Source organism: Telopea speciosissima, chromosome 8 (assembly GCF_018873765.1).
Source record: "Telopea speciosissima isolate NSW1024214 ecotype Mountain lineage chromosome 8, Tspe_v1, whole genome shotgun sequence".
NCBI lineage: Eukaryota > Viridiplantae > Streptophyta > Magnoliopsida > Proteales > Proteaceae > Telopea > Telopea speciosissima.
This window is the reverse complement of record NC_057923.1, coordinates 58,662,142-58,682,579: the sequence shown is the minus strand read 5'-3', so window position 1 is coordinate 58,682,579 and position 20,438 is coordinate 58,662,142. Positions and strand designations below refer to the sequence as shown.

General features: G+C 39.1%; 1 protein-coding gene across 3 annotated transcripts; it reads left to right on the top strand.

Moving 5' to 3' along the window:
* Positions 1-8,237: 8,237 nt before the first annotated feature.
* LOC122670546 (bifunctional endo-1,4-beta-xylanase XylA-like) lies at positions 8,238-10,996 on the top strand. 3 transcript variants are annotated; one of them, XM_043867472.1, is made up of 4 exons: positions 8,238-8,373; positions 9,210-9,398; positions 9,495-10,373; positions 10,734-10,996. In XM_043867472.1, exons 1-4 carry the CDS (start codon positions 8,277-8,279, stop codon positions 10,766-10,768), a joined length of 1,200 nt encoding a protein of 399 aa, XP_043723407.1. In that variant the 5' UTR covers positions 8,238-8,276; the 3' UTR covers positions 10,769-10,996. The 3 variants fall into 3 exon arrangements, with proteins under 3 accessions (XP_043723407.1, XP_043723406.1, XP_043723408.1); XM_043867471.1 differs by having other exon boundaries at positions 9,210-10,373; XM_043867473.1 differs by lacking the exon at positions 10,734-10,996 and adding an exon at positions 10,535-10,694 and having other exon boundaries at positions 9,210-10,261.
* Positions 10,997-20,438: the final 9,442 nt, after the last annotated feature.

Below are 20,438 nucleotides of genomic sequence, written 5' to 3'. Positions count from 1 at the left end.
ACGCCACACTTGACGGTAGAAAACAACTTTCCTTAAAACATATAGAGAGATCAAGAGTAAAGATCGTAGGGAGAAAGGTTCAAGACTTTCAACTGCACTATCACGTTTAAGTCATTGGGTTGATTGATAGTGAGGCTGTCTACTTAAGTTTATCATTATGTGGGATTAATTTGGGATAATTTAATCATTTTTTGTCCTCAAAATGGGTAAGGATAATTAAGTCTTTTTCATTATTATTCCTTTTTAACCCTTTTGCACTTGGTCTATATGATCATAAGGGTGTCAAAATGGAACCAAACAAATATAATTGGAAAGGAAATTAAATCTCATGATGATACAATCCTACGATGTCATATTTCATAAATTTTGACCTTTTTTACACAGTTCAACAAAGATATCTATAGTAGATAATTTCACACAACTCAACAAAGACAATTGATTATTGGGTTTAGTATGATTTAAGTTTGGTTTATAATTGTTATACTTTATTTGATTTGGTTCAAATAGATGATTTTTCAGGTTCAATTTTAAATAGCTAGTTTCGATTGATTTTAGATTCCGATTCTAAATTGACCACCGATGAGTTGTATAAATGATAGGTTCAATAAATTGATCTTCAAGATTTCAGTGACATTCGAGATGCATAGAAGTTCAATTTCAGTAGGTCTCTTCGCCAACTACTAGTCTCATGGTCAATCAACTCAGAAACCAAATCAATAGGAAAAGAAGCAGGATGTGGAGACGATACTTGGAATACCTCTAAAGTAGGAACCCAATTATCGATCTATAAATTAATGGAAGAACCATCTCCTACACACCCACACAAGCCATATTTTAGGATTTTTTGTCCCTCCACAATATTTCGCCAACCTCAGCTAGCTGGTGTCCCACTCTAGTCGAGAGGAAAGAGTCATTTGGGTAGTAAATTGCTTACAGAATACATGCCAACATGCTCTTGGGTAGGGGTGTCAATTCCAGGCCCGGCCCGATAGAATCGATCGAGTCCGTCCGATTAAAGCCCAGCCCGGCCCGTTTACTAAACGTGTCTGGCTTAAACCTGACATATTTAGTAAGTAAGCGGTCCCGGTGTGAGGTTTTAGCCCGTCAGGCATCCGACTGGACCGATCGATTCCAGGCCCGACGTAGCCTGCCCGATTACAGCCTGATCTAGCCCGACCCTTTAAGTTTAACTACTAATTGGTTTTCTTTCTACTGTAAGTTACAGATTGCAGATGATATGAGACCTCATCCATTGGTTATTAGTGCATTGGCGAAGCTTTCCAAGATCATTCCCAAATGGAAAATCATCCCAACCCAAGATATAATTGACCTCGCCATTAAAGAACAAGAAAGGAGAGATGAGGTAGTATATACATCTGAACCGATAAATAAAATCCATTTTTTTTCCTGCTTTCTTTATAGTAAATTAATCAATAAATAACCAACTTAAGGGGTTTATGGTATTTGGTTTATTAATAATTTGTTGACTTCTCTCAAGTTCGCGTAAACCCCTTGTGTTACAAGGGAAAGCCACACCTGAAAATTGGCTTTGAGTTTCTTAGGGTCAGCTTAGACTTGAAAAAGAATCTTTACCAGGTCAGTTTTCACTTACCCAGTTAGTTTGATACTTTCAATCTTTATATTTTATATTTTTTTCCTGTCTTGATTTAAAGTATTGTTTAATAATCAAATTAATCTCTCATTACCGTATGACAACTATCATATATAAACTATCTTTATATAAAGTTTAAAGTAAGTTTTTATTTTGATTTAACGGTCAGTTTTTTTCTTCAGCCCTATGTGGCTGCACCGTTTAGAGCCCGATTAAGAGTTAAACATGCCCACAGCCCGGTTATGACCCGAATATAACAGCCCGTTTATAACCCGAAGCCCGGCCTAATCCGACCGAACCCTACCAAGCCCGGCCCAAAAACTTAAATGGGCGGTCACGGTGCATGCTTTTAGCACCATGAGACCCGCCTAGGCCCAACCGAACCCGACCGAGCCCAACCAATTGACACCCCTACTCTCGGGTTGTGTCCATAATTTTCAAGCCGTCTTAGATAAAAGTGGGGGGTGAATCAGGGTCACCAAAAACTTTCTTCCAATCTCTAACGGATATCGCACTGGTGCTATTTTCTCAATTACAATTCAAGATTGGTCGGGGCAGTCCCGTAATTACCAATCACACATAGACACGTCCACCACACACCACAACGTGGCTAGGTCTACCAGACAGTGTCCCCCCACTCTTCACAACACACACTTCAAATATATATTAAAAATAAGTGTGAGACAGAACACCAGATATACGTGGTTCGGCCAGAGTGTCTACGTCCATGGACGAATACCCATATAGGGTTTCGTATTTCCTCAATACATTACTAAAATATTTAGTTACAATAAGATTTTCCGAATTTATATGATTAGTGTATGTATGATTAACTTTATAAAGAAAATAATACCATAAATTACATCCTAGTTTTGATGCTTTTGAATCATTCTCTTTAGACCAAATACTAGTTTTACAAATATCACTCCTAGAACAGTAGAGAAGTGAATTCAGAAATGGGATAGAAGTAAGTCATTCTATTGAAATAAAATTTTGGAAAAAAGAATTTTGTCTGATCGTTAAGCCCCTACCTCAAGGGTACCCCCCCCCCCCCCCCCTTTAATATAAAAAGAAATGCATTGATATGGATGACCTACACTAAGTGACAGCACTGATGGTGAAGCAAAATCCTTGTGCAAAGACACCAATCACCAACACTCTAATCCATGAAACTAAACGATTGACCTTGTTTCCACATCTCCAACTGAAGGAAAGAAAAAAATTCTTATCGTCAGTGATAAAAAATCTCATCCAGTGTTCTTCCCCCCTTTTCCTTCTTCATCTACTTTTCCTTCTTCCCCTTTTCCTTCTTTGCAGAGTGAATAAACAATTGTGGATTGAAACAAACAAAACAAAAACATAAATGATAGAACAAAAGAAAATTGAACCCACATGAGACATTTTTAATTCTAAAAAATTAATTAAGGAAAACTATATAGAAACACGAAATTAAGGAATTAGAGGATTCTTAGAAAATCAAATCAAACAAATAGGAATTGAATCATAATAAAACCATACATAATAGTACGATTAATAGTATTTTCGATCACCTGTTAAAAGTCTGATCATCATCATCATCATTCCACTAATTAAGCATATTATTATCATAAAAAAGCATCACATTTTTGGTTTCCAGGATTTCTCTCCATAAAATGAACCAACTAAGATTGCAATTTCAGGGTCATAGCATTAGCAGCAGCCATGGGAGAGAGACAAAATAAATTCTGCAACTCAGTTGGTTCAATTCCACTGAATAAAATCATGAAAACCAAAAAGATGATTAGGTTTTATGGAGGAGAGGAGTAATTAATGGCGAATTGAAGCACCGGTGTTTCCATGGTGGGCTAAGAACCAGGAATTAACAAGTAAAAATATATATAATATAAGTATACCACATAGTTATAGTTAGTTAGTTATAAACCTACCATCACATCACCACCTCCTGTCTCGCCTTAATTCAAAGGAAAATTATAAGATTAGCTAGAATCGAGTTTTACTTTACAAAACTAACTACTTAATTAGTCTTTCATTTAACTAATATAGCAACAACAAAGATTGGAATTACAAAAGTAACCAATACAGTAACCTCTATACGTAACTCCTAGGAGTTGGACATTTTTGTCCCTAAGATCGCACCGACCTCTCTCACTCTCTCTTCCTGTTGGGGATCCCTTCGCCTGAAATTGGTGTTGCATCGCCCAGACGGTTGTGGTGGTGGATCCAGGACAAGAGCTTGTTGTTAATGTTTGTGGTTGTGGTGGTGAGGATTGAGCGGTCTTTGGAATGACCCATGGGATGAGTCTGAAAATGCAGTAGTAGTGACCGAGCAAGAGCCGGTGGTGGAAGAGAAAGTGGGGTTAAAAATGTCATAAAATATACTGAGTTGTAATAAAAACAGTGTTTTAGCTAGTTTTGTAATACCGATCATTATTTTGCATAATATAGTTAATTGAAAGATTGAGTGGTTAGTTTTGTAATGGGAAACCTAATTGTAGCTAATCTTGTAATTTTTCCTAGATTTTATTTGAGGAGTAAGGGATTACTGACAGTTCACACTCAACATATCACCAAAGTGAACAAAGTTTTAGGCTGCTCTCACCTCTCTACACAACTCTACCTGTCTCGGGGTGGGCGCAATGACCACTCTACCCCCCTGCACAAGTTGTCCATGTGCCTGGGCGCCATGGTTCGTAATCTCGGATTGAATCGGTATCGGTCGAGGCCGATCCCAAGATTTGATAGATACGAAAAGGTTTGACTGGATCGTTCCTTGGATCGGCCGATCCGATCCGATTGAATTTTTTTTTCTCAAAGTTTTTAAGTTTTTTTTTTTTATATTATCTAGACCGATAATGACCGATACTGACCGTTATTCACCGATATTGATTGATCTGATCTAGATAATATCAGCCGATCCGATACCAAGATCAAAACATCCACTAACTTTGGCCAATACATGACCTGATCCATGAAAAAACGATTTTTGGGGTTTTTTGACCGATCTTGACCGATTTGTGCCGATCCGATCCTGATCCGGAAAGGTTTTGGCAATGACCGATACCGAGTCCGATACCTGGATTTTGAACCTTGTTGGGTGCAAGCTGTTCTGCAGCACAGAGAACATTCTCACTTTGTTTTTATGGTAATCTTTCTGATAACATATATAAACCTAATGTGACGTTTCACATATAAATCAACTAAGGGTGTCAATCGGGTGGCTTGATTCGGATTCGGTTTTTTTGATTTCAGTGTGAGTTTCAAGAAATCAAAACCAAACAATAAGCACTTTTCGGTTGCAATTTGGATTGGACTCTGGTTTGGTTCGATTCGATTTGAAAACCGAGTATAGACTATACTCGGTTCCGGTAGGAATTAGATATGGGTTTTTAGGGGGGGTTCGGTTTCAATTCAGTCCCCGGGTTCACTCAACAAATCCAAATTGCCCTACAAAGCTCACTGACACCATTTCAACGGTTGAAAAGCGAACCAATTAGACTAGCTTATGTTGCACCCTAATCTAAAGAAGTTTCACTTTCCAAAACTAAAATCTAATTCAATTTTTGTTGTTCGGTTATAAGGGTAATTTCACACAACTCAACCTAATCCAATGAAATTTTCACATTCCAAAACCAAAATAGAATTGACTTTTTGTCGTTCAATTCGATTCAGTCGGTTTCGATTTTTATGTTTTGGTTTATGTTCTCACTTGACACCCTTAACCGCACCAACGAAAAGGCAAAGAGATACATTCGCTAAGTGAAACAAAAAAGCCTCATTCTAGGAAGTTTTATCACCTTCAATTCGCTGTTCTCTCCAATTCCCTCCAATCATTTATATAGGAGTTGAAATGACCATCCTACCCCACCTTGGGCAGTGTATTTGGGCAGTGGGTAAGGTGATCATTTCCGCTCCTATGTGAGGGATTGGAGGTGATAACGATTCGTCACTCCAGTGCATGGTTTTTATGTATCCATATTAGATCAATCATGTCGGTCGATTCGTGTGGAGATCGGTCATGACCAATGCGATATTGATTGATGTCGGAACGTATGAGGGTAAAATTGTCAAAAATCTTAGGTATCATTTTTTTAAAAGGTAAAATGGTCAACCCAATAAGACCGATACATATCGGTATCAGTATTGATAATGGCAGTGATTGATATTGACACGATACTCTGAACAGAATCCTTCCTCTGGTGTCGTGGGATCTTTTCTAAAAAAAGGAAAATTCACCTGACTAATTAGTTACTAGTAAAAGTATCAAAGTTTAGCCCGAACCAACAAAAATGATCAATTCAACTCGGACTTAATCCCTATTGGTTTAGTTGGGATTTATGAAATCAATAGAAACCGTAACCAAATCGGATTGACCGAATACATTGGCCGAAAACGAAAAAGCGAACCAAATCGATAAAAAAAAAACAAGAATTTACAAACCAATAGTAACCCGAAATCGAAAACCCAAAAAAATCTAGAATTTCCTATTGCCAAACTGGACCCAATCTGATAGTACACTCTATTCCAGATCGATAATGAAAACCAATAAGAACCAGACCAATTTGAAACTTTTTTAACAATTTGATCTAGGGTTTACCGATTCATAGAAGTGTTAGATTAATAGATTGTATAATGGGAGAAAGGACGGTATGGTTGTTTTCGATCAGACTCCAATGGGATTAGGCCCTGTGATCAAACTCCAATAGCCATCACAGATTTTTTTTTTTTGAGCAAGCCATCACTGGTTCAGACGTATCATTCAGAGCTTAAGGAAAGGGTTAATGGGGGAAGAAAGAGAATAAAGGAGGGGGTGAATGAGATATGGTGAGATCGGTTTCAAAGGAAAGAAATGAGAAAATGGAATAAATTATATCAGAGATAGGGTTTGGGTTTGGAGAGTTCAGTCAATGAGTTGTAGGTAAGAGTCTAAGACATGAGAAGAAGGCATGAAAAGGATGGGAGTTCGGTAATGATGAGGTTTTTGTTAGTGGTTGGCTGATTGTGAGGATTGAGGAAGAAGAAGGGTTTGTGGGTGTTTTAATTAAAAGGGTAGATTAGGTGCTTAGCCTATTAAAAAGGGTAAAAAAATTTTACAAAAAATATTAAATTGCTGACATCACCACTTAACAACTCTTAACTATCGGTAGGGTTCTATGTGGAATTAGTTTGACAAAGTAGGGGGTGGCCCTAATAATATGATAGTCAGTAGGTGTGCCTTAAAATATAGGCAACTGTCATGGGGTGGCGCTGATAATTTTCCTAAAAAGATCTAAGTAGTTGTTCTGATAGAGTATAAGACCCTCAACAAGTATCTCTCCTTTATTATGGTTCTTAAACCCTCAAAATGCCATAAACAGCCTTATATGACAGAGGGCTCGATCGTCCACACAAATTCCGCTCCTTTCTTAATCATAAATGTTTAGATTGATTCATCAAATTTATCTAAAACAATAGCAATTCAACAACATTCAGGCTTAATTGAGCTCTTAGGGGGTTGGGTTCTTAGGCTGTCAGTTCGTTTGAACGATCGTCAAGCTGAACTCTTCCACCAAAATGATCTAATATTTTTTGGTTTAGGCTTGAGTCCGGTACGTTTAATAAACAGTCCAAGTCAGTCTTAGACTTTCCCTAGTTAAGCTAACCTAATCGGGGTAACGGATGGAGGCCTAGAATTGACACCCCTACATTTTATTTTATTTTTTTGTAGGAAATAATATTTATTCAAGATACACATGTAACAATTTATGGAGTTGAAGATGAAGACACCTCAAGTGATGTGGAATTAGGGTAAACAGTCAAGCATGTAACTGATAGTGCCCTCGTGAGTAAGGAATGAGTAACACTATGTGAGTCTAATGAGGCATTCAACGACTGGACTATACTATACACACCCCGATGCTCATTGGAGTGGATCCAAATCCAATTTTTGATAGATATTCCTAAAGTGATGTAAGCAATGGGACCCACACCTCATGGAGAGTTCAGATCTATCCCCACCCGTCCCCATGTGGATAGCATATCTGAATTCTTAGGGCATGCCCTAATTAAGAAGTGTTGGAAGAGATGAGAGCTGTCGAATGCACTCTGAGCCTGGCAAATTGGCAATGCCTCCAGATTTGAGCAATTTTATATCTGAACTCTGAAGTGCTCAGGCAATATAAAAGGTTTCCTAAGCACGAAAACCAAAATCCACCTCAACTCTGGGGAGGTGGTGATTTCACATGACATGTGAGGCTCAGGTGGGATCCACTTACAAAATGACTACTTTAACCCTGATTTTACTGTCGTTTAGCGGTGTTGCACCTGTGCAGGTCCCGCCACATCTGCGCAGGATCTTTTTCCGTGTCTTCAGGGATTGCATGTACAACATCTTCTTCTCTTCTCTGGTAACGTTGTTAGATGATTGCACGCTTGCAGCTTTTCTATCCACGGCTTCTTTTTTTTTTTTTTCGGTAACATATCCGCAGCTTCGCAAGACTACTAAAATTGGGTATGTTGTGCAAGTGCTCCAAGAGATTTCAGCTTATCACATCCCTTGAATTCCAAAAGCTCCTAGTGCATGAGACCCTCGACTCCTGCATACTCCAGATTTTCACAATATGAAATCATCAGTTCCCTCAAAACTGTGAGGCAGTGTTTCTTCTGGGTTCTTTCAAAACCTGAAACCATGGATGATAGGATTAGACGCCAAGGAGGATGTGAAAGTTATCATCAAGATGCACGGAGAGCATCCACAAGATCCCAGTACAGAAAACCGCCTTCTGGTACGTTTACTTGGCCGATTGTTTGATTACTCACTGATGGGTTCTTGCAGTTGCCTTTCTTTTGCAGATATTTTGTATGGTTTCTGGGTTTTTTTTCCCCCCCATTTTAGATGTCTATTCTGGGCTAAGTGGTAGCGGGGTTTGTAGTAGTGGAGTAGTTTTTAGCAGGGGAAGATAATGCTCGTGTTTGAAAGATCGAGATGTTTTGTGTTCAGGTTTCTATGTTGAAAATTGTGGAATTTATTTATTGAGGAAATTTCTGAAACTGGGTATAAGGATATTAATTAGGGTTTAGAGTTGTTTCATGTTGGGTTTCTGATTTACCTTTTTTTTAAAAAAAAAAACTTTAATCTATTCTTCCTCTACTTTTCCTAAAGAAAGAGTTATCCTTTTCATTTTTTAAGAAATCTTTGCTCTTTATGATTTATGAAAGAAATCTGTTTCACTAAAGGGGGATTTTATTGAGTTTGTTTAACTCTAAAATTATATATTTTTTTGAATGAAAATAAGGAAAATGGGTCTTGTTGAACAAGGATTTCCTTTACATTTACTGTACATGGGCTCTTCCCCCCCCCCCCCCAAAACAATAAAACAGAACCTTTATGATTGAGAAGCTGCTTTTTTTTTTTCTTTTTTTTTTAAGTGAGAAATGAGAGTTCGAGTACCAGTGTGTAACTTTGATTCTTGAATTATGATGAGATATTTATTATTATGTTAGAAATCCGGTTTTTAAAACTGTGGTGGCGGTGTCATGGAGTTATTCTGTTTCTATGTATTGATCAAGGTATGATGGGGTTGCTTGAGGGGTCTAACCTTTTTCTTAATTGTAATTTCAGGGCCCTGGCACCCTACTGTACCTACATGGGAGAAGAAGTTTTGCACCATAGTTGGTTCAGTTCCTTGGAGAAAAATCTTGGAAGCCAAGAAGGTAATGCCTTTCCATGAGAATGTGCTCAAGTGGAATGATTCAGCTGGCAGACAGGCATTCGACAATGCAAAGAGCCGCTTTTGGGCAGAGATCAATGGCCTCCCCTGTGAAATTTCTCTGCCTGACCCAGATATCTACATTGATGAAATTGCCTGGAACTGTGATATTGATCCAGAGCTGTTGTTGGATTTAGAGCAAGAACCGCTACCTTTTGATAAAGATGACAAAGAGGGGAAGTCTACGCTTGTTGTTGATTCTCTCTTCTTAAATCAGTCAGTTCCATGCTCCGGATGGGGTGATGCAGAGGAAGATCCAGTTGGAAATGTTGATGACTCATCGGAACCAGGATTGCAAGTTTGTGTTCCAAATGCCAATAATGCTGACAATCCTTGGGAGCGTGAATGTGATTGGGGAAACAACACTTTTGAGAATAGCACACGGGGAGACCCTAGGGATATCTCATGGGAAAGCAACCACAGGGAGAAGAATAACAATAACTGGGAGAATCCAGAACCCAGGAACAATGCAAGTTGGGGGACATGGAATGAGAATTACAGAAAGAGAGATGGTGCCAGTCAATACATGTCTTGGGAAAGAGAGAAGGATCCAGTTGGAACCATTGATGACTCATCAGAACCAGGATTGCAAGTTTCTGTTCATAACGCCAATAATGCTGACAATCCTTGGGAGCGTGAATGTGATTGGGGGAACAATACTTTAGAGGATAGCACAAGGGGAGACCCTAGGGGTAACTCATGGGAAAGCAACCAATGGGAGAAGAATAACAATAACTGGGAGAATCCAGAACCCAGGAACAATGCAAGTTGGAGGACATGGAATGAGAATTACAGAAAGAGAGATGGTGCCAGTCAATACATGTCCAGGTATAAAACATCAAGGTTTCAAGGAGATTACAACCAAACAGATAATGGGTGGAAGAATGGTCGAGGTAGGAAGAGGGTAAATTTATTTTATGAGCGCCCACGAGTGGATAAAAAACCTTTAGCTTCACAACGGTGGAACTCAATCCATTCTTGCTGGCCAATTAGTCATCGTGGATCCAGGGAATCAGGCGATCCGAGGAGTTGAGAGAAACCTGTTTCTTAGTAATCAATGACTTTGATCTACCTATTCCATGTCCCCCAACTTCCATTGTTTCTGGGTTCTGGGACAATCCAGATTCCTACAACAGTGGAAGTCTGGGAACATGGAATGAGAATCATGGGAAGAGAGGTGGGGCTAGTTGATACATTTTGAGGTATAAGACATCAAGGTTTCAACGAGATGACTACCAAACAGATCATGGGTGAAAGAATGGTCAAGATAGGGAGAGAATAGTTTTCTTTTATGAGCGTCTGATGGATAAAATGCCTTTGGCTTTACAATGTTGGACTCAATCCATTCTTGCTGGCCAATGGATCCAGGGAAGTAGGCAATCCGTGGAGTTGGGAGAATTCTGTTTCTTAGTAATGAATGACCTTGATCTATCAATCTTATTTGATTTTTTGCAGTATAACTGAGTTAAAATACCCACTTCAATTTGCAATTCTGCTCAAATTGCAATGGGATAATATACTAGCTTCTTATTTCAATCTTGTGTATGTATGTAGTCAATTTTCTTGAGCTAGTCCCCCGTCCTATATTGAAAGGGCGTGGGTGTATGTAAACAATGAAAACAAGCCATTTTTTTTTTCTAATTGCATTCTTGGTCTGGATTAAGGAACTGTTACTGGAATATGCACAAATTAATTTAGCTTGTGTTCTTCTCTTCGTCTTTTTTTCCACTATTGTTATTGGATATTTGAGGTAGTAACATGAGGCTAATACCAGTTTGCAGTTGAGTTGTCTATCAGGTGTCTAACAGAGAGAGCAGAATGGGTAAGGGAATACTGAAGAGAGAACAGGTTGGGTTCATGAACAAGGAGACTGTTGGGGTGATGGGGGAGGGGAAGGCAGCCTGTGATGCTTGACAACTCGCCTGCCATCTGCCATCTGCGCCATGAATAATTATCACCTTGGGCAGTGTTCTCTGGCAGGGGGTAGGGTGGTCATTTCTACCCCCATGTGAGGAATTGAAGGAATTGGAGGGGGCAGCGAATTGGAAGGGATAACGATTCCATCTGCCATTGCAATGGCTAAGAAGAACAACACATCCATCCCCACTCCCCTCAATCTTCGCTTCCTTGTTAGCCCTTTACTTCCTAGTCCTCACAATGGATACTTCTTTATCTGGAAATGGATGATGTGATAGCCACCACTCACTGTTCACTGTTCACTGTGTTCTACCACCTCTCTCTCTCTCTCTTCAACATCTAGCCTTTCTAGCAAAGCAAATCATTTTGGCTGTAGTTTGGTTTGCATTTTTGGAATAGACTATAGGTCTAGAGCTCATTCTGAAACCTGATTTTTTGCTATTTTCTCGCTTTAGAGTGCGTTCTAGACCTAGAATATATTCCAAGAATGCATTCTAGCACAAAATTATGAGCATATAAATACTACATGGGGATTGTCAAGTGCTTGAAAAATTTATAGTCAAGGTGTTCATAATCAGATGAATTAATGAAATGGGAAAACCCCTTTCTCATAGAATTTCTGAACTTGCAAACTTTAGTTGTAGATTTTACGCAATGGGACCAGATTCAAGCAGATAGGCGGTTGAAAGGTTAGGAACCTATTGGAACGTGGGAGAAAATGAAGTCTTCTTTCTAGATGCACACTAAGGCTGTGTTTGGTATGCACTCTCAGAATGCATTCTAGGCCTTGAACACATTTTGAGATTTTCTGGACTGGTCTGGAGATATTCTCTAGACCTATTGGACAAGAAAAACTTCATCCTAATTTTAATTTCAGTTTCAAAGTAGAGGGATTATGTGATAATTTAGTTACAAAATTCTTAATTTAACACTTTCCTATCTTCTAGTTATTCTTTGGGAATTTCAACTAAATGAGCCTGTTTGACTGAATTGCATCAATACAAACAAGTAGTCTCTTGCTGAAGATCTGGGCCTAAGTCCAGGCCCAGAAATCTAAGGTCTTAGGGTTGAACAAAGCCCACCAATTTTGGTTGGGCTGCAATAAGCTCATATTTGCTGGTGGTTTTCATTTAAGGCTTAAATGTTGTACAGTAGTTAACATATCCAACAAAAACTTGCTAGTAGTTCAACCAAATCAAATTTATTTGTATTCAAAATAAGTTCATAAATTTGAGAACTCTTAACCCTTTGTCCTTAACTCATAAATTATTAGAGGAAACAAATGATGTAAACCATAAATTCAGCTCTTTAAAAACCTTGTAAAATAAAAAATGAAAAACAAAAAATAAAACCCAAATGCCCGATCACCCTAGTGTTTCAATGTAATATCAAATTTAGAAACATTTAATTATTATATTTAGGAACTTGGAAAGTTTTGGGATGTTAATTCCCAACTTGGAAAACAAATTGGTGGTTTTGGAGTTGGGTTTTTTTTTTTTTTTTAAATTTCTAAATGACATGAGCTTTTTCATTTTTTTTGATAGAATTTAGGGTCTTGCCTTAGTTTTTTTTAAATTGCTAGTCATATTTTGTATCGATTTCTTAAATTAGGAAAAAAAAAATTATATTAATTTAATTCCTTCCAAATTTCTTGCCTCTTTCTCAATTTCCCAAATTGAATGGGAAAAAGATTTCCATGACCCTGGGTTATTATTTCCCTCTCACATGGTTTCTTTTTTTTTTTTTGTTTTTTTGTTTTTCATTATTTTCTCTACCTTGCTCTAACGATGTGAGCCCTATGTATTATGTAGATGATTACAGTTTTCTATGCTGTCATTGACGTCGCGTGCAAATTCTTACCCACATTAGCATCGCGAAGAACCCTATCCCTTTGAATAATACTTGTGAATTTTTTTAGTAATGATTTTTTTTTTTTTGTCAATGTGAACTAAAGGAAAAAAAAAAGAAGCTTGTCGGGAGAGCAGCCCTGTCTGCACCCAACCAATGGGAGCACGCTTGTGAGGATCAATCAAGGGGACTAGGGGGGCACAATGGTCATTTCACACCCCTTGTGTCTGCGGCTCTACGCAAGGGCCACACTCCCTCACAAAGAATGCTCACCATTGAACTTATTAACATGGTTTCACAACTTGGTATTGAGTTGAGTGAATTCACCATCTCCAATCCTGATTCTCATAAAGGTGATTTTTTTCTTAAGCCTAACCAAGTATCGGCTAATTCTTAACCAGTTCGGACTGGAATTCGATGAAGATCTATGGAGGCCGACCCCAACTTTTGAATTCATGGTAGGACCATGGTTTTAAGTATCCGCATTGTATCAGTTATATCAGTATCTCCAGAGATCAATACCGGTACAATACTAATATAAATACGAAATCAATACGGATCAATTGTATCAACCAAAAAAGTTCCATTTTTGAATTCATGTTTGACATGGCTTGATCCGTATCATATCATTACCAGCATTGGTTGAGACGGATACAGACGCCTATACCAATACGGCAATACCTATGACCTTGGGTATCTTGCGTTTAATTTACCCGAATCATTTCAGATGAATCAGAATTTCAGTACAGATTTTGGAAATTAGTATTTCCCAGAACCCTGTGAGCATGGTCATCCTGTACAATTTCCTACTGGAAAAACATGATGAACTGTTTTAGTGTTTAACTCCTCTGCAACTCAAACTTCATCTTTTCACAAATCAGTCAATGACTACGACAATTCGCAATCTAATTAAAGGTCAGAATGATTCTAATAGGGATTGTATCCTGTTGATTTCTTATTACTGCAGTATCTGTGGAACATCTGGATCAGTTATTGGGATTGGACCTTTCGTCAACAGACTTTCAACCCAAGAGAGATTATTCTTAGAGCAATCACATGGGCAAGAGAAGTTGTAAGTCACTTTCACTTCACATCGGTCAGAGAGAGAAGATTGGTTCGTTGGAATCAGTCCCATCATCCATATGTGAAATTCAACATTGATGACGCAAGTTTGGGTAATCCAGGCAATGTCGGTATTGGGGGAGTTTGCCGAGACTCCAACTCCAATTTCATTTGCTGTTTTTCGGAAGGAGTTGGGTGGAATTCTGTGTTGGTTGCTGAAGCTTTGGCGGTTAGGAAGGCATTAAAGCTAGCACTTTCTCCCAATCTAAGAAAGATCATCTTTGAAACTAATAATCTTCTTGTGATGCGTCTTCTAAGCGGTCAAACAGATGCTATTCCTTGGAGAATTGGGACGCATTAACGATTGCTTCAATTTGATCTCGTTATTCGATGATGTTAGGTTCTCTCATTGTTTGATGGAGGCTAATGCTGTGGCAGACTCTATGGCTTCACTTGCTGCGTCTTCCCAATATTCTTTATGTTGGATTTCTTCTCCCCCTCAGTTTATTTTCTTTCTGTTGTATGTTGATTATATTGGAACATAGTTCCCTCTAGAGGTGTCAATTCTAGGCCCGGCCCGCCAGGCCCGATCGAGCCCGCCCGGTTAAAGCTTAGCCTGGCCTGGCCCGATTACTAGCCCGACATGTTTAGTAATCGGGCGGTCTCGGTGTGGGGTCCTAGCCCATCAGGTGCCCGACCGGGCTGATCGATTCTAGGCTCGACCTAGACCGCCCTATTGTAGCCCTACCCAGCCCGACCCTTTAACTTATAAACTTCCCCTCCCCTTCCCTCCAAATTTCCTTTTTTTTGTTTGTCTTTTTGTTGGTCTTTGACATTTATTGGTTAGATTTAGATACACTTAACGTAGGTGAAATGAGGTTTAATTTTAGTTTTTAGATTTTACTTTGTTAGATGTGCTTCTATTTGATGTTGTGTTACTATTTTTTTTATTACCCTCTACTTAGTTTGTTAGAAGTGTTTCTTTTTGGTTTTGTGCTGCTATTATTTTTCCCTCTACTACTTTGTTAGATGTGCTTCTATTCGGTGTTCTGCTACTGTTTTAGTTGGGATAAGTTTTATTTGATTTTGAGTTGAGGTGTACAGTGAGTGCCCAACGGTGTGATGGTTTGAACTTAAAATTCTGATTGCATGTCAATTAGTAAGCCCACACCGTTTAGATACTGTTTAGAGTTGAACGGCTCATTAGCCTGTATTAGACCCGGTTTAGGCCCGTTTAGCCCGAATAAGGCTGCCCTGATTAAAGACCGAACACCGACCAACCGAAATGAAACCGTACCATGCCTGCCCAAGGCAAACCCGAATGCCTAAACGGTCGGACACGGTGCAGCCTATAAAATTGGTGAGGCCCGACTAGGCCCGACCGAGACCGACCGAGCCCGATCGGTTCACACCCCTAGTTCCCTCGGTAATAAACTCTTCTTATCAACAAAAAAAAAAAACAAAACTCAAAGATACCTTAACTGTCACTTTTGCGACTTGGTTTAATGGAGAAAAGTTTTCGGTGTCAGAGTGTACTATCCACGACCAGAGACACAGAGGGGGTAACATGATCACTCTACCCCGATGAAAGGTGGAAATCCCACCCCCATGATGCTAACTCGTGTGCTTTCATTGGCCCAAAGGTGCCATGCTCCCCCACAGAAAACGCCCACCCTGCTTTAATTTACTATGTAAAGATTAGTGGTAAAATGGTCAATTTGTAAGAGACACACTTCAATTGAGAGAAAGTGACGAGTAAGGAGAGGTCTCATTTGGTAACACTCCTTGGGAATACTTTTGGTGTTCTTCTATTCTGTGGGAACCAATATAGAACAGAAATGCATTTGGGACATCCGGTCCATTCTTTTGTTCCCACAGATTGAACCAGATGAAAAAATTTAAAAAGAACATAGATTGAGAAACACTTGGGGGCCGGTTGAGCAGTGGGGCAACGGTGGCTGCAAATGGGGTTTGGGGTGGAGGGTGAGAAAATATGACCTTATTGGAGAAAAGTTGGGGGCGCACATCTTCAACTCCTCTACTCAAAGATACCCCAAATGCCACTTTTGAGAATTGGTTTAATGGAGAAAAGTTTTCTGTGATAGAGTGTACTGCCCCCACGACCAAAAATAGGGGTCAAATGAGGCAAAATGATCGCTCTAACAGTCTAACCCCCATGAAAGGCGGAAATCTCGCTCCCCGTGATGCCATCGCGTGTGCTTTCATTAGCCCATAGATGCCATGCTCCCCCACAGAGAACGCCTACCTTAATTTAATTTAATAATGGAAGGGTTAGTGGTAAAATGGTCAATTTGTAAGAGACACTTCAACTAAAAGAAAGTGAGGAGTACGCAGAGGGCCCATTTAGGCTACGTTTGGTAAATGTCTCAACAAAGAACGGGTGTTCTTGAATAAGAACGTTCTTTTGCGTTCTTTGTTTAGAACGGCGTTCTGAGACCAAAAATGACTGTTTGGTAACGGTCTCAAGAACGCCGTTCAGAACGAAAATGGCGTTTGGTAAAACCTGTTCTTCCCTATTTGATGTTAATTACAAAATTGCCATTTCCTTCTAAATTACACCAATAAATACTTGTAAAACTCTTTTCTCTCTTACCAACCTTGGCATAAAATTAAAATATCTCATTAACATAACCAAAGTAATTATAAAAATATACCAAATTTAGAAAATACCATTAAAATTGGGTTCTTATGTGGATTAGTGTCATAACTGACAATGCTATGAACAGTTGAATAAAAATTGGGCCTCGGTGGATTCGAACCACCATCCCCTTGGAACATGGTCAAGTGCTCTACCAATTTGAGCTAAAGACCCATCAAGTACTCATTGATTAGGGGACACAGGATAAAGTATTGTTAATTAATTTACTTTGTTCTTCCCAGTAGTACTTCCCAGCTATTTTTTTTTTTTGTTGTAAGGTGGTACTTCCCAGCTAGGACCACCAGTCTATACGTGCAAAAAACATACAATCTGGTCAGCTTGTAAACAGAATGGATCCATCACAACCCTATAATTCAGAAATCACTAATGATGGTGGCACTGCTGTCTAACAGTATGGATCCATCACAGCCCTATAATTCAGAAATCATCTATTAGGCAAGGAGTCATGTAGAATTCATTTGCCGTATGAAAGACTATCTGTTGACATCAATCTAACTGAAGACAACTCTACTTAGATGGGTTGATCATAGCCCTGAAAATGGAATTGCTACTCACCATTCTCTTGTAATAAAATTAGCAATCAGAAGGCTGTCTCCCTCTAGTGAGCTCGGGGTTTTTTTATGGTTGGGGGGGGGGGGGGGGAGGAGGGGAGGCCAGGCCATGTTTTGGTCATAGGCCCAACACATGAACCCCAACAATTTCTTATATAGAACCCCAACAATTTCTTATATAATCTGACCTGCATAGGGTCTGGTTTGAGTTTCAATATGAACATATGACTTCAATCATTATTCTGGTCATGTGTTGAAATTTAAAATTTACCCTGCTGGTTTGTTAGTCCATAATAATGGCTGGACTTGTGCTATTTTAGTTTACTGGTTTCAAAATTTTTTTTTTTAAGTTAACATAACTAGGATTCCTCCAAAGCTTTCCAACAACAGCTTGGTAGGTTACTCTTTCCTTTTAATCTTAACCCATGGAGTGGTTTTCTTTAGAATATGCTCTCAAACATTTGAATTCGAGAATTATATGTGGTCTCCTCTCATGGCAAGAATTTGAGGATGAGAGCAGGAGAGTGACATGACACTCCTATCCCCAGGATTTGGTCAATAAGATCACAACATCTCACTCCCTCTCAAGGACTCATCGTCTCATCCCAAAACCCAAGTTCAGTACAACCAATAAACTTGCAACCACTTTCTCCCAAGCCAATAAAACTCTCTCTTTTCTTAAAACCCTCTCTCTTAGAGACCATTGAGAAAGAAGGCCCTCCAATCTGACATTAGACACACACACACACACACACACACACACACACAGACAGTTTTCTTTATAGTGGATACCATTTGGAGGGTTATAATGTGACAGGGTCCCACTTTACTTCCCACCTTTCCCAAGTCCTTCAACATTTAATGTAGAAGATTAAATTTTGTAAATCTTGAGTGGTAAAAATAGAGGAATTCATAAAATAAAAAATAGAAAAATAAAAGCAATTCCTGAGTCAGCAACAATAAGAGACACATGCTCCATGCAGACACACATATACATACATTAGTGATGATATAAAGTAAGGGCATTTATAAGAATAACAGCCGTGTTAGCCTGGATATAAAGGCTTCCACAGTTTTTATGTAGGACCGCAGATCCAACATTATGAACTTGAAGACACTGTGAGGTATCAGTCTACCATAAAATTTAACCAAAAAGAAGCACATAAATAGCAGGATGTAAGCAATAAGGATTTCATTCTAGTATAGTAATGAGATGAGCTTATAGCATTTTATTATACTGAATTTTATGAAGCAGACCAACATAAACCCATGCATAGTAAGTTTACTTTTCATATCCAACAGAGTTCAGTCAAAACAAACAAGGAAAGATAGATTATACAATGTAATATCCAACTGAAACTCCATGCATTCCACTGAACAACAGAGACCCACAATCTCAACTTACAACATAATCAAGAGATCATCTGCTCAAAAAAATTTAAATGTTCTTTTTTTTTGAAGAAATAAAAAAGCAAATAGAGAAGAACACTGATTCTGCATTACCATAGAAGGATAAAATCATAAGGAAGAAAATCAGATACAAAATTTATTCAAAATTTATTCAAAATCAAGAATACAAAGCAATTTCTATTCAGGTAAATAGAGAGAGAAAAAAAAAACCCAACTAAATCGAGTAAACAGCCATTACAAAGAGAGAGCAGAGAGCTACAGATCTGCTACCTTACAGAGAGAGTGGGAGAGAGAGAGTCACCTTCACACTTCAGTTGCAGACAGGGTCGTGGTAGAGAGGATCACGCAGAATCCTTCAAGTTGTTGCTCCAAATCCTGAGACAAAAAAACTGAAGTGAGGGAAAGAACGAGACAGAGAGATAATAAAATCATCACAGAGAAAGAAAGAAGAAAGACGCAAAAGCAGCAACTGGAATGACTCAAAGATAATAAAATCCCCAAAATCCATTATACCCATACATCCATACCTAAAAAACAAACCAGAAAATCACAGTATGTATGAATAAAATCCCCAAAATCCCTAACATCCATTCTTAAAAATCCAGACCGAAAAATCAATTTTCTCAACAAATCCATAATCATACCTTTCGGCTGAATCCTTCAAATTTTAGGGATGTAGATCCAATTCCTGAGACACATGGGAGGAAAAAATTCAGACCTGGTCAGATCATCACAAAACAACGATCGAGAGAGAGAGAGAGAGAGAGAGAGAGAGAGAGGGAAAGAATGAGACAGAGAGAGACGGGCAGAGAGAGACAGAGAGATAGCGAGATAGAGAGTGAGAGAGGGAGAGAGAGCGAGACAGAGAGACAGAGAGAGAGAGAGAGAGAGAGAGCGAGATAAAGGGTGAGAAAGGAAGAGAGACGTGAGGGAGAGAGGGAGAGAGCGAGAGAGAGATAGAGGGCATGGTACCTGCAGGTTCTCTTATGGGTGGTCTCCTTCGTTTCCCCTTCTCTTCCCCTCCTCTTTGCAAGTTTCTTTCTCAAGCGTCTGAATCCAATGAACCCAATTCCATATCAATTGCAACAAAGTCCTATTGACGAAGATAGAGAGAGCGTGAGGGAAAGAACGAGCAAAGAGAGACAGAGATAGCGAGATAGAGAGTGAGACAGGGAGAGAGCGAGCGAGACAGAGAGAGAAAGAGAGGATGAGAGAGGAAGATACACAGAGAAAGGAAGAGAGAGCGTGAAGGAGAGAGCGAGAGAGAGAAACCATTGTACCTGCAGGTGGTTCGAGCGTTTCCCTTCTCTTCCTTCCCCTCCTCTTCTCGCAGTTGCGTTTCTTTCGATTGTGAAGTCACGGGTTTTGCTCGATAGCCTTCTCGATTTGTTCTTTGTTCTTTGCAGACCGTCTCCAAGACGGTCTGTAAAGAACGTTCTTTTACTTCAAAAATGCCCGGTTCGGTCTTTAAAGAATAAAAAAACGAACCGATAATCCAAACACTTTTTCATATTTTTTCGTTCTTTTTGAACAAAAGAACTGTTCAGAACACTGTTCTGACCGTTACCAAACGCACTCTTAGTAACACTCCTTTTGGGAATACTTCTGGTGTT

What these genes read in the sequence shown, in the direction of transcription:
- LOC122670546 (XM_043867471.1), top strand. Translation starts at nt 8,277, where the DNA reads ATGGATGATAGGATTAGACGCCAAGGAGGATGTGAAAGTTATCATCAA. An exon ending in GTACAGAAAACCGCCTTCTG is followed by an intron (nt 8,374 to 9,209) that starts GTACGTTTACTT and finishes TTGTAATTTCAG; the next exon opens with GGCCCTGGCACCCTACTGTA. An exon ending in TCGTGGATCCAGGGAATCAG is followed by an intron (nt 10,374 to 10,733) that starts GCGATCCGAGGA and finishes CCAGGGAAGTAG; the next exon opens with GCAATCCGTGGAGTTGGGAG.